Genomic DNA, 14,171 nt, shown 5'->3' on the forward strand with positions numbered 1-14,171 from the left:
TCTTGATGATTGATAATTGATGCAAGACATTGCCTGAAGATGCCTCGTTGGTAAATCACAGAGCAAGAAAGGCTCAAGACATTTGAAACTTCATGCCACAACTATGACCGTACCTACAGAGGAAGTTTTTTTGGATGTCATCTTCTTTAGACTGAGGAACACAAGGTATATCTGAAAAGTTTCACCCATAAGTGGAAATTCTGTGACCTGTTCCCATTATATAGGTTAGTGTAAACACTTCTGAAGATTCAGCCCAGCAGCAGACAGGTTCTCACAGACACCCTACAGTGTCTGTCTGGCTTTACCCACCTGTTGAACTCCTCAGCCAGTAGCTGCTGTAAATCAGCAGTTGCCTCCCTTATGCTAGCCTCATTATGAGATGAGTCACTTTTCATGGTGGGAGGTGGGAATCTGCAATGGGGCAGAAGAACATACTTACCAGTCACCTTGAGACTGGGATACGGGTGAACAAAAAAATTAAATGTTTTAACTGAAGTTGTATGTTTGAAGTGGCATCTGCCTTGAATTATGAGCATATTGCCCACTGATTCCAGCTTTGTTTCTTGCCATGGCCTCAACATGATGTGTAAGCATAATTGCTTTGGCAAATCGTCAGTTGGTAGTTAAAAGATTTGGTTTGTGAGTTTGTGGATGCCTCACCACGTTCAAAACACTGAATTACGAGAGCATCTTTAAGATGGATGGTGGGAATCAGCAATTAAAATTAAACTAAATTGGAGAGAGAGAGAGCAGGAAAAGACAGAGTTATTGGATATATTCATACAATTCATCCGTCCTTGCCATGAAAGGCGACTATGCTTCTCGTAAGAGGTGACTAACAGGATCAGTTGGTCAAGCTCCCTGACTTGGTTGACACTTCATCGGTTCCCAACCGCAGCTCATGCTGTTGATCACTGAATTGTCTGGTCCGGACTCAATTATTTACAGACCTCTGCCAAAAGCTGGAATATTGTTGAATGTGGCGTAAAACGTAACTCACTCACTCACTCACTCTGGGGACAAAAATATGAAAAACAAGAAATATAATTGTACTAGCCTTATAAAATCATGACAAAGATAGGCCCAAAATCCATTTCTTCACCATACCGTCATCATTTCTTACACTTTTTTAGCTTTGCCGTCTGTTGCATAAGGAAACTTATCTTGGAATAGGTGTATAAGATGAGTGAAATCCAAAGCTGGAATTTTCCCCGCTTAGTAAAAGGGAGACAACTCTGGTGATACTAACAGACAATTAATGCCCAGCTATAATGCGTAAAAAATCAATATGTCTCACTGTTGTCAGTCTCTTCCTCTGTCATGCTGCAGCAGATGGAGTTTGACAGGTTCAGTGCAGCTGTGGACAGTTCTTTATCTGATAGGACTTGGTTAGTGAGTTTATCTTTGCGTCACTTTTAGGAATATCACAGCAGGAGACATCAGAAATGGGCTTCACACATTGTACTCATGTGGGGACTCGAACCCAGGTCTCACTCACTCACTCATTCACTCACTCACTCACTCACTCTTGATGTACACCTTTTCAAATTAGATTTAAGACTGGAGTGAGAGAGTGCATAGATGATGTGAGAGAATGCAGTTAGACATTGAATTTGGGCCATAAATCGTCTTGAAATATAAATTTCATCTTATCTCAGAAACATAACAATCATATCATACCGATCGTCCTCTAACATACAAGTAGAAAAACATATGAAAGACATCACAATATGATTGTTTTGAAGAACCAACCAAAGGTATTGCCAGAGATCTGAAAAAGACTTTCTTGTGGCACTCAAATAGTTTTATCCACCTCTATCTTTGTATATGGTTTCAGGAGATGTACTGACCATCCTGATGTCACCAACACTGTGTGTGGGAGATTCTTGTTAGATACTGACAGCTGAATTGATATATAGCACTATTTCGGTGTTTGTAATGACTGCATCTATTTTCAGGATACGTAGATAACTGTGTTCCCCAGAATAGATTTGTATTTTCAAAATCAGCTGCAGCAGTCTGGTAGTACATTGTCAACTGATACTAGTTGTCGGGGAACTGTGCTGCAGTGTTGAAAAGTAGTCGTCAGGAAATGATGTTTGGCCTAAATTAGACTAATTTGCATGATTGTTATTTGTTCTTATGTAGGAATTTATATTTGTATTACATAACTAATTATCTGTAATTATAAATATGATGGTCACATTACATAATGGCTGGTCAACATGTTTTGTTTTAACCACAATCCAGAATGCTTATAGTGAATTACTGGTAAGAGGACAGTGATGAAAAACATTTTCTTAAATATTGCAAGTTCTTCAATGTTGTATAGGCGGTAGTGTAGACCAATGGTTAAAGTATCCACTCGTCAGACCAAAGGCATAGATTCCATTCCCCACATGGGTACAAGGTATGAAGCCTATTTCTGGCGTCCCCTGCTGTGATACTGCTGGAATATTGCTAAAGGTGGCATAAAACCATACTCAATCACTCAGTCAGTGTTGTATATTTGAGGTAATGTTCTCACCAGATGCTTCACATTGAACTATTAAAAAGCCAGGGATACACAAACCAGTGGTTGATGTCAAGAACAACATTTAACAACATCATACAATGACATACAATCAACCAAGTCAGTAAGTCTGACTCCTCATATGATCAGATTGTTTGGCCCAGACTCGATTATTTACAGACCACTGCCATATAGCTGGAATACTGCTGAGTGCGGCATAAAACTGAAGTCACTCTCTCACTCATATGATCAGCATATTTTCCTTGAGACTGATTTTGGTTTTAGTCGGGAATATCACAAGGGTTGAAGAAAGGTTTCATCAGTGAAATGAGCTCCAGTTTATCACAAGTGAAGTATGAATTATCAAGGATTCTTCGAGTGTTATCATTCCCCTCTAAACTTCATCTTGGTTTTCTAACTCACAGGAATTTTATGTTCATGAAATGGTTTAGAATACTCCGTGAGCTAGGTCCATTCAATGAATCTAATTCATGTTAGGTTGTGATAATGAACTCCCTGAACCAGTGCTAAATAATGAATATGTATCTATCAATAATTGCTGTCTCACCTGTTATAAATGATTTCTAAGCTACCTTCATAACACCAGTGATCACAGGTGTGGCACAGATGTGACACAGGTGTAAAAGATATGTCATCAGAGATTTATCTAAACAGTTGTCACAGTGTTATGAATCAGTTGCTATTCACAACTGGGACATTTCCATGAGAAATATTCATTTCACTACAAACAAAATTGGGTCTTCATAATATATTGTGTTGGTTTGAAACATTTGGTTTTAGTGAGATTGTTTTCGCACGTGCCTTTCCAAATATTGCTTGAAAAATGCATAAAAGGCAAGATATATCATTATATATGCTGAAAATTCATGTTGTCACAGACATAAGTATGTCATTTATTTATGATACAAAAGAAAACAAGTTCATTCATTTTAATCTTTTGGTGAAGATCACCTTGAAAATATGTCTGTCACAAAAATAGTGGAAATTGGTTTAACAGATGTTTTAGCTACTGAGGAAGTAATTTCAGTGTCTGTAAAGATCCTGGTTTACTCGCATGTCTATTTTTGTTTAGGATGTTTATGCCTCATGCTGCACACCCCCTCACATAGGTTTATGTTACGCATCTACGAAATCATTCAAGTCCTCTGCCAGAAATAATCTCATTCAGCTGCCAACACCAGGTGCTTTCTTTTCATAAAGGTTAGTAGTTGAGAGGAGGATAATATCTTGCAGACAAGAATGTCATTAGTTGTCAGGAAGATGTTTCTTGTGCACTCATAAATGTTAAGACCCTTTTCTTTGACAGGTATTGGTGTTATGCGGATGGTAGAATGAATTCTTCAAGAGACTAGCGCCATTCTTTCTGGCATTTTCTTGCAGGAATATCATCACTCTTCAAGTGGGTCATGTTGTCCTTGCCTCTAGGATCCTGTTTGGAAAGGATATATGTTTTATGAAAGTTCAAACAAATATCCAGTGAGGGAATTCTTGTGTATCATGTGATCTGTTTGTATGAAGTTCATTCATAGAACAAATATTCTCCAATGTGACTCCAATATTTTTTTGTTTACATTTGTATTTTCATCAAATATCTGTCTTAAACTTTCAATTTGATGGATACAATAATGTTAAAATTTAAAGTACAAAGATGAAATTTGAAAATAGGGTATTCTCTAGCTATAGAACATACCAACAATTTGAAAGTGATATTAAATTTTGCCAATTTCAGTCAATAAGAATTGACATTGTGCTGGCATAATTGATTGAAGCATCCTTAAGGTCTGATTTTCAAAATTAATCCATTGTTATGTTTATGCAACAAATGTTTCTAGACATTGTCAACATATCGATTCCAGATCCTACTTTCCTCATGGCTGCTATTTGTGAGTATGTTTACATGATGTATGACGTGGGATGAGGGAAGGTGATAGCGTAGATAAGTGTCCAGTACTTGCGTAGATAAAGAGTTGCTGAGGAGAGGTGTAGCATTTGCAGAACATGCTCGAGTATCATCAGCGTGCCAGAACAATCTACATATGTTTTCAAGAACGTCCAGGAAATACAACAAATGGCGTTCTACATTTGTAAATACTGCTTTGTCATTTCTTAGAAAATCAGGATGCGAAGAATTGAATCAGTGTTATTTTGGGGGCAGATGTTTGACATTAAGGTTGGGTTGTACTGTTATAGTTCTTAAAAGAAACAGGTGTCTAGATGCAGGTTTGGTTGTATGTAAACTGTATTTAAAGTTTAAACATTTCATGGAAGAAACGTCATATCAAACCTGTTGTAATCATTAGGTAACGCTCATGTTTGGAATTTTTCCCCATAAAATGTACAAAAAATTAGGAAACAGTCACAACACCTATGTCTTTATATTAATATTTTCCTTGTTATTCTTAAAATTTTGTTGAGGAAATACCATCTGTATTCTCTGTAATTGTTAGAATATGATCTGTACTTGAAACCACCCGCTAAATCATCTGATGCATATCTGTGTGCAAAACAAGCACAGGAAAACAAGGGTTTCACCCTTATTTGCGTCAGAAATATTAATTATTCATCATTAGATTACAGCTGACCAATCTAGCTAGGTAAACAGCCACACAGGTTGAAGCAATACCAATTTCAGTTCAATATTCACACATCCAATCAGCAAGTGAAAATTCCTGGAGTGCTTGTCATACTCTTGATACCAAAGGCCCCAGTTAACGCTTCATTAAGTTTCAAGGCAAACACTGCCATCAGAGGGCTCTGTTTTCTCCAGGCAAGTAGAGGGGTTCTCTGACGTCAGCACCCTCTATCACATTTCGAAGCAAAGCAGTGGCAATGACGTTGGTGTCAGCGCTGGCAATCGGAGCAGGAAAACAGTGGACAGAGGGAAGCCCTCAAGACCCAGTCAAAATAACAAGGTGTAAATATGTCATGGATCTGGGCAAATTTATAGGTTTATAGGTTGTCCAGATACTGACGGAATTGCATATATTTATATGGTGTTTGTAATAAAGTTGGAGGCTGTAATTAGACATTCTTGTTAGATAGAATCAAGATTGTTCTCACAATTTATCTGGTTCCCAGATACTGTGGAATTTGGGATGTGAAAAGGGGAATTTTGAAGGAAATCATTATGGGTTTGGGTTTTTTTTCAAATTGTAGATATATGACTACCATTAACAGCGTTGATCAGAGTTGATCAGAAGAGTCTGTTTTCATTCAATATGGTCAGTTGAAAATTCATATTGAGTGCAATGATTAAGATAAATGAACAGCTGAAAATGGTGGTGTTTCTTGAGCGGATGTCTTACACCAAAACCACAAATTTTTATCATATTGTTTGGAAATGTGATTATTTGTGATTAATATGGCTGTGCAGATCATGTTTCCGTAAACAAATTTTATGAAAATATGAAATTCTTTTGTCTTATTGAACCTGAGTAATATACATACTACTTACCTTTTGATACAGATGTTTAGGTATATAAATATACCTTTCATCAAAGGAGAGTAGTATCGTTTTTGACTATTTTGTGGTAAGAAGATTGACAAAACTGACTGGTCCAGATTCAGATTTACAAGTGGTTGTGATGTGTCATCATAATTATGATATATTCCTGACTGCAGCAAAAACAACTGTATGTGCAATGTTAATAATAATCCTGACATCGATAACAAGATACAGATGAGCAAGTGATGCTCTTGCATCAAGAATATTATTGTCAATTTGACAGGGAGTGAGTAAGTGAGTTTAGTTTTACACCACAGTCAGCAATATTCCAGCTCTATGGCAGTGGTCTGTAAATAATCGAGTCTGGACCAGACAATCCAGTGATCAAGTCCAGGAGCATCAATCTGCACAATTGGAAACTGATGACGTGTCAACTAAGTCAACGAGCCTGACCAACCATCCCGTTAGTCACCTCTTACGACAAGCATAGTCGCCTTTTATGGCAAGCATGGGTTGCTTAAGACCTATTCTACCGCAATGTCAATAATAATCTTGATATTGATAACAAGATACAAATGAACAATTGATTATATTGCATCAAGAATATCATTGTCAGTTTGACAAGGAAAGAGGGTACTGTGAGCCAAAAGTTTCAGTAAGACTTGTTGATAACACATTCATCATGATCATCATGATCATCATGATCAGCTATTTGTGTTCATGGAATTCAGCCATGTGTTATGGCATTGGCTGACAGGACAGAATGATGGAAGTGATTGTTAAAAACTCTATCATCCAGTTCATTTGGTGCATGTTAGTTACGTGATGTTAATTCAACATTCCCATTATGTAGACATCAGGTGATCAAAGCAGGATATACTAAGCGACAAATTTTTTCTCATCCATGGAGGTGGGATTAGCACTGGTAATGCCTGAGTCATATCACACACCTGACTGATACGAAGGAATAACTTGACCATGGCCAAACCAATCCTGATGCTCAGAAAATCAGTCAATACCAGACCAACCAATCAGATTCAGTTATACAGAGTAGCTCTGCACCCAGTTGCATCATCGCAGCCGTGCGATATTGTGTGCTCATTGATTACACTACGCTGGTGTGTGTTTCATGATGTGGGTATATATAGCTGGGCAGGCGTCATCGTCTCTTCAGTTCTAGAGAGATCATTAGAGGAAGAGGTGTTATCGGAGAGCACTCTCACTGCCAAGTCTATTCTAGTTAACGCTGCAGCCCATTGCTAGAGTTCCAGGCCTCTTAGTGTTGGTGCCAGAGGTTGTTATTTGGTGGATCTGTTTGAGGGACATCTATGCCAACAATGGTTTGTACTAGACTTGTCTTATTCATTTGATGAATTAAATTTTGAGAGAACTAAATTGATATTCAAAATAGAATATATGCAAACCCTGACGGCAATGTCAGTGACCTATAAGCTGGATTGTTTGTGACATATTGCTCTTTCGCTTTACAGAATTTAGTGAAAATTGTTCAATCTACATGACATTTGTTATTTTTATTCCTTGTTATCAAAACGTAAAATATTCATAAATAAATATTAGTTACTATGTATTTACATAGTATTCACCATATTTTGCATTCAATGTATCCCTAGTTTGTATTATATTCTGGCTGTTGTATTTTGTTTCCATAGAGTTTCTGAGTTTGTTATACTTTGAAACAAACTTAAAGATTTGTGAGAATTGCCTCCATGAATTACTTGTAGATTCCTGTTTTACAAATTTGTTTCATAGGTACAAATTATCATGGTTGTAAGGCTCTGATATCTTTTTGACAAGATATCATAGTGTTTTAATTATTTGTCTGTAATTCAATATTGAATAGTTGATATTTGACATGTTACTTTGAAAACTATTTTCCTACATATGTGTGTCCCATGTGTTATTATAAAGAATGAATGTTTTTCATATGTTCATTAGACCAACAGGGTAGATATCGTTCATGATGACAAATCAAATGTATTTCTTAGACACTTCAAAATATTCTTTTCAGTTGTCTTTTCTAGCTTTCAGTGGTGTAAATAGCTCTCTGAGCTTGGATGTGATTTCTTTAAACTGTATCTATTAATATATTGTTTCAGGGGGTTCATTTAGAGGAACCATCATCGCCTTTACAACAACAATGGTCAACATCTGATCTGGATGAATTTGTACGTCAGCTGACCAACCCCAAGCACCATATATCCAAAGTGTCATCAGCATCACCTATGTCACCCACATCACCTACACCTGCATGCACAACATCACCTCGACAAAGCAGTGTGGACAGACCTCAAACGTCAGACATTTGCACAGACTTTCAAGCTAAGTGCACTGTTAGAAGAGCTTGTGTTACTCGGGGCAAATCCGATGATGTCACAACATCCCAGTCTAGGTTCAAACTGGGACGTTTGAGAAGAACAAGACAGCGAAGTTCTGAAGGGGACAGTGTTGAAACTGTAGAAGCCTCAAACAGCTCGGTAGGGGATGATGGGATCTATGATGAGTCCGAATCCTTTCCGCTCAAATCCCCTCCGTACCACGTAGAACATCATGTGACATTTACATGTGACACATCCCCAGATGGGTCAGACACAGAGCACGTAACACATAAACCTCAAGAGGAGGTTACTCCATGCAAGAAAGACTCTAAAAGACGGCGATTCCGCAAAATGCTGACTCGACCTCTACGACGTAGTCACAGTGCGGGATGTGCTAAGGACATACCAGCTCATGCTTTATTTCTACAACACCAAGGAGATGCTGATATAGAATCGGTAAGTAAATCTCATCTCATTTAAGTCAGGTGCTTGTGGTCTCTTCATTTGCATTGCAGTTTACTTTGCAAAGTTGCATCCCTCTTGACATGCCCTAATATGGTCAAATGTGATTGTGAATATTGGCTTCTCAGAACCATGACTGTGCTTTTGGTGTTAGCCAAGCTGGCAAGCATAATTTAGAGCCTAGGCTTGACATGAAGCAGTCACCACCGAATTACTGAAATACTGTTCAAGGAGCATTATTTTCTCACTGTTCTTTTTTTATAAGACAGAATCATACCTCTATATAAAAACTCATCCAACTTCAAGAACCTGATATTTGAATTTCTGTTTTGCATCAAGCTGTGAATATTTATTAGGATAAGCACTGAAGCCATTTCACTCATGTACATGCAACAGACTTAATACGCTATCAGTATTCAAAACAGAAAAAAATGTTGCAATTAGTGTTCCGAGTAAACAAAAAAAAATATGTTTACAGTTAATTTTGACAACAACTTACTGTTGGTACATGTATTTTCAGCTTAATTTTATTTACATTTGTGCTCTGAGTTTGAGGTGTTATCTTTTTAGTAATCTGCTTTGGACTTTTAGAAAGAAGATCAGACACATGTATAGCCATTCTTGCTGCTATATAGTGACAGTTGCACTAGAGTGGCGCAGGGATGTGTAGCTGGTTGTAAAATGGTTCAGGGGATAGTATGCAGTCTAAAAATAGCTGTAGGAAATAAGCAGATGAGGACAACATTGTGACGAATATAGCCAAGGAATGACGTGGGTGCTGAACCCTAGGTCACTGTATTGATCAAGCCCTGGGAGTAATGTCGATTTTCCCATTGCGTCCACAAATAAGCCACAAGACATTGGCAGTATTGATTAGAACTATGCCAGCATCTTGGTCGAGTTCATCAGAGCAGTTAGTCAGACCAGCTCTCTAAGTAGACTGCACCAGTATTTCATGGTGTCTGATATCTGGAGATGTTGCTATTACAAAATGTTCATCTACCATCTTCTTCAACACTGTGGTGCAGCCATTGTTCTCTGTGAGTTGTTTTGGATTTTTTGCTATGTCATTAATTATCGTTGATATTTCTTATTCAGCTAAACCTACATAAATCTGCTAGAAAATGTTTCCTTCATTGCTTATGTTAATTTTGAGTGGAACAATCACTCAAACTAGGTAGAAGTGAAGGGAATTTCCTAAACATGATGGTAAGACATATATTTGCATATTTGAGTCACATGGATTGTCGTCTGTGTTGGACTACCACGTGAATCTTCCACACACAGCAACACGTGAATTTACAGATTCCTGTTGGGAAGATTATCACTTTGTCAGACTAAGAATAGAGGGCAAATCAGGAGTTTAATAGTTTTGGCAAAAAGGTCATGTTTTAGGGAAAGAAATTGCTCTCAAGAATTCCTGCGTGGGTTGAAGCTTAACGACTGATGGATGAAGCCGTGCAATATGGATGCTTTTCCTCGGGAAGTTTCCAAGCATTATGCATGGTGTTTCTTTGTGAAATTGCTTCAACATGTAATTTCTTGATCATAATGCAAGTGTTTTTGTTTAGAATCTCCCATTTGGGTACTGGCTGTGTAATTTGGTTTAGGTGTGTGGAACTGTGTATTTGATGGACTACTGTGCACTTCTACAATTCTCCAAGGGAAATGGTCCTAAGTGTAAATCATGAACGAGATGTCCCCAAAAGATGCGTTGAGACAATGACCTTATCGAGACTTACCTAGGTGATAATTATGTATGTGTTGGTGAAGACGTCAGAATGGAAGCTATTTTCTGTAGGTGGCATCACAACATCTCATGGTTTGTCTCATAAGAAACATGTTCATTGCAGATTGAGAGTCGAAGACTGAAGCTTGTGAGCAGTGAGTCAACTGAGTGTGAGACAGGCAGACGACCACCACGCCCGATACACAAGACATCTTCAGCTGATGCTGCGATGATGGCATCAGACGACATCCCATCATTCAGCAACCAGGCAAAGACAAAGTCTCGAGGACTGTAAGTAACATTTTTTAACAAAATTTCTGTACTGGAACATGTTAGGCAGGATTTCGTTTGTTAATTGGTCTCCAGATTTTCTGAATGAAAATCAGGAAGGTAAAAGAAAAAATATTTGCAAATGTGATGGCTGTTCATTACGCCTGTCTGAAAAGCCCAGTCAGTAATAAAATATGTCCCAAGCTGCTTTCAGTCTTGGCGTGACACAAGATTATAGGCTCATCATGACAGCGTATTTAAATAGTTGTGCAGGTTTAGGGTTTTCATGATTTTAAATTACAAAGAATAAATTAGATCTTTTACTAACATGTTTACACAAAAGACGACAGAGGACCAGTAGATCAGTATTTGCTCAATAAACCTAAGTTATAAATTTAATTGTTTATATGCTTGAATTTATTTGCAGAGCAAAGAACATGAAAAAGAAACTTCAGTTTCTGCGTCGCAGACACACAGATACATCCCTGGGTGTGACCCTCCGTACAGAGAATGGCAAGATCTGCCATATCAACCAGGAGGAGGTACAGCAATGGAGCAAGTCCTTTGAGGCTCTCCTCACAGACAGACGTAAGTAACCTTACCCACATCAAATTAGATCTTCTGATTCCTGAAGGGTCTTTTAACATTACTGATACAAACGAAATTTGGTTAAAGTCTCATGGTGACAGTAGATGGAGTCTTGGCTTTGAATTGAAAGGTATAAATATTCATGAGGAATAAAGAAATATGTTGTCACTAAATCAACTCTGAATATAAGATTGAATAAAGACTGAATAAATATTTATTTGACTGTACTTCATCTGTTCCTGTTCTTGTTCCAGATGGGCTGGAGTTGTTTAAAGGTTTCCTCAAGTCAGAGTTCAGTGAGGAGAACATTGAGTTCTGGATGGCCTGTGAGCAGTTCAAGACAACTAAGTCCAGCAAACTTAGCTCAGTTGCCAACAAGATCTACACCGACTTTGTGGCAGTGCAAGCACCGCGGGAGGTGAGTTTCCTTTTTATTTTGTGAGCCTGTAGTTGTTTTGGGGAGTTTCATAAGATCAAGCATGTTATGTTGACTTGAAACCTAATCTTCTTGCTATGTGAGTGTGAGTGAGTGAGTTTTAGTTTTATGCCACTTTTAGCAATATTCCAGGAATTTTTTCACAGGGCATCAACAATAAGCTTCATGCATTGTGCCTATGTGGGAAATCAAACCCATGTCATCCTTGTGATGAACGATCACTTCAACCACCACCCTGTATTTTACAATATAAATTACACTATCTATTGTCATCTGTTGATTACAGTAGTTTACCCGCCTACTGATTACTTCATGGCTTTGACAGTCTATTTGACAGCCCCACAGACAGTAATGGGGAGTACCTAACTTGAGTGTGTTCTAAGATCAGGCAATAATCATTACTAGATAAAGGAAGATCCTGCTCAAGCAGTAAATAGTCACGGAAATATGAAAGTACAAGTCTCCTTTCATTTATTTACAAATTTTCACTCACAGTGCAATACATACCTTGTGAAGAAACTTGGAAAAGAATAAGAAACACTTGTACTCTCATGCAAGCAAGTTTTGAATGATTCATACTTTCTGTTTTCTTCTAACTGTCAGGTGTTGACATATTACTTATGTTTCTTCTTACCTCTGACAGATCAATCTCGACTCCAAGACGCGAGTGAAGACCCTAGGGAATCTGAGTCAAGTGACTCGGCAGTCATTTGAGGAAGCTCAACGGAGAGTTCAAGCTCTAATGGAGAAGGACTCCTACCCTCGCTTCCTACAGTCGGAGTTATACCAACGCCTTCTCGTAGCACCCCAGAAATCTTGAACTCTCTCCCGGTGAAAGAGACTCGATGCAAACATTCGAAAGACTTGCAATTCTGTGACATGGAAATAGACACCCATCTAATCTGTGATTTGCAAATAATTTCTTTTGCAAACTGTTGAAATTTGACACTGAAAAAGGACAGAGCTATTTGCGCAAATTTCAACACCTTTTCCAATTGTGAAGATAGCAGATGTTGAACATGCATGTGAGACCGAATCTGACTTCCACCACGGAAGACTACTGGGACAGGGCAGGTGATGAAGATGGTGAAGAGCTTATTGCATTAAAGGCATTAGGCCCTATTGGGTTGGCTATTAATGCTCACAAGGTTTCCATATACACTGAGAAAATATATCCTATTTTACCACTCATCGTATATCAGTGTCATATAGGATATACATGCACATTGACTCTCCATCATTGGAATCATGTGGAGGCTGTATGCGTACTCCAAATCTGCCACTGTACGTTGCATAAACAGCATCATCTCAAAACATCCCTCACATTGTGTACAGCTTTTTTGTTAATATTTTGTTTTCCCAATAATCAGGGTTTGTTTTGAAAATGTTTTTTTTTTTTTTTTGCTAATGACAACGATATACTGGCAACTGATATTAACATGCTTCAAATCAATTAGATCAAGAAAATATTATTTAAATGAATTCTGTCTTGAATTCTTTATGTAGCCTTAAATTTGACAGATTTTCAAGTAATTGTTCAATTGTTTCAAGCAATAGTTGTTACATGTCTGGACAAAAGGTTGAAAAAGTTACTTTGTGACAAAGTAATATTCAAGTTGTGTTTTGGCAGGGTTGGAACATCTGCAATCTGAATATGCTACACTCGTTATGCAAACGTGTTTTTGTTATTCAATATTTTTACTGTTGTTGATAAGTTTGGTGTTGATTTTTTTCCCCCTGGACTGGAATCTGGGGAGCAAGTTGCATAAAGTTAAATGTTGTGGTTATCATAAACAAAAACAAATTGTGCATAATTTCACTACTGTAAACTCATATACCAACATTCTCACTTTATATACCACATTCTGTTTATAGTCAATGGAACAAAGAAAAGAAAAAAATATAAAAATACATTTTTATTGTACTGTATGATGTTGAATGAGAAGTTGTGTACTTTGTGCTTTATACATGGATCCACTGTCCAAAGAAATAAAAGTTACTATTATTGCTATATATTGTCATTGTCATCTGTTTGACTGAAGTGTGACTGCAACTGTGTAATGAGTAGCGTTTAACTAATCCAGTAACACTAATCCAGCTGCATAACCATGTGTTGATTTAATGATGGTGTGAGTGAGTGAATATGATTTTATGCTGCATTTAGCATTATTCCAGCAATATCACAGCAGGGCCACCAGAAATGGGCTTCGCTCAATGCGCACATGTGGGGAATCAAACCTGGGTCTTTGGTGTGATGAGTGAAGACTTTAACCACTGGGCTATCCCACTTCCCCTATGTTGGCAGAAAGCATGTTTTGATACTTAGATGTTGACTATTTTGGTGAAACGATAAACACCATGATGGCCTTAAC

The 14,171-nt window shown here is 37.7% G+C and overlaps 1 protein-coding gene across 4 annotated transcripts in view; it reads left to right on the forward strand.

Moving 5' to 3' along the window:
* LOC137273360 (regulator of G-protein signaling 3-like) overlaps positions 1–13,810 on the forward strand; it is a 157,525-nt gene extending 143,715 nt beyond the window's left edge. For 3 of the 4 annotated variants that reach the window (XM_067805970.1, XM_067805971.1, XM_067805972.1), the window contains exons 2-6: positions 8,096–8,770; positions 10,630–10,796; positions 11,203–11,363; positions 11,618–11,781; positions 12,443–13,810. In XM_067805970.1, coding sequence (XP_067662071.1) covers positions 8,096–8,770; positions 10,630–10,796; positions 11,203–11,363; positions 11,618–11,781; positions 12,443–12,619 — 1,344 coding nt within the window. In that variant the 3' untranslated portion in view covers positions 12,620–13,810. Of the gene's footprint in view, positions 1–7,150; positions 7,319–8,095; positions 8,771–10,629; positions 10,797–11,202; positions 11,364–11,617; positions 11,782–12,442 lie in introns of those variants that run through there. The other variant, XM_067805973.1, reaches the window with a different exon arrangement.
* Positions 13,811–14,171: the final 361 nt, after the last annotated feature.

This window comes from Haliotis asinina, chromosome 2 (assembly GCF_037392515.1).
Source record: "Haliotis asinina isolate JCU_RB_2024 chromosome 2, JCU_Hal_asi_v2, whole genome shotgun sequence".
NCBI classification, from domain to species: domain Eukaryota; kingdom Metazoa; phylum Mollusca; class Gastropoda; order Lepetellida; family Haliotidae; genus Haliotis; species Haliotis asinina.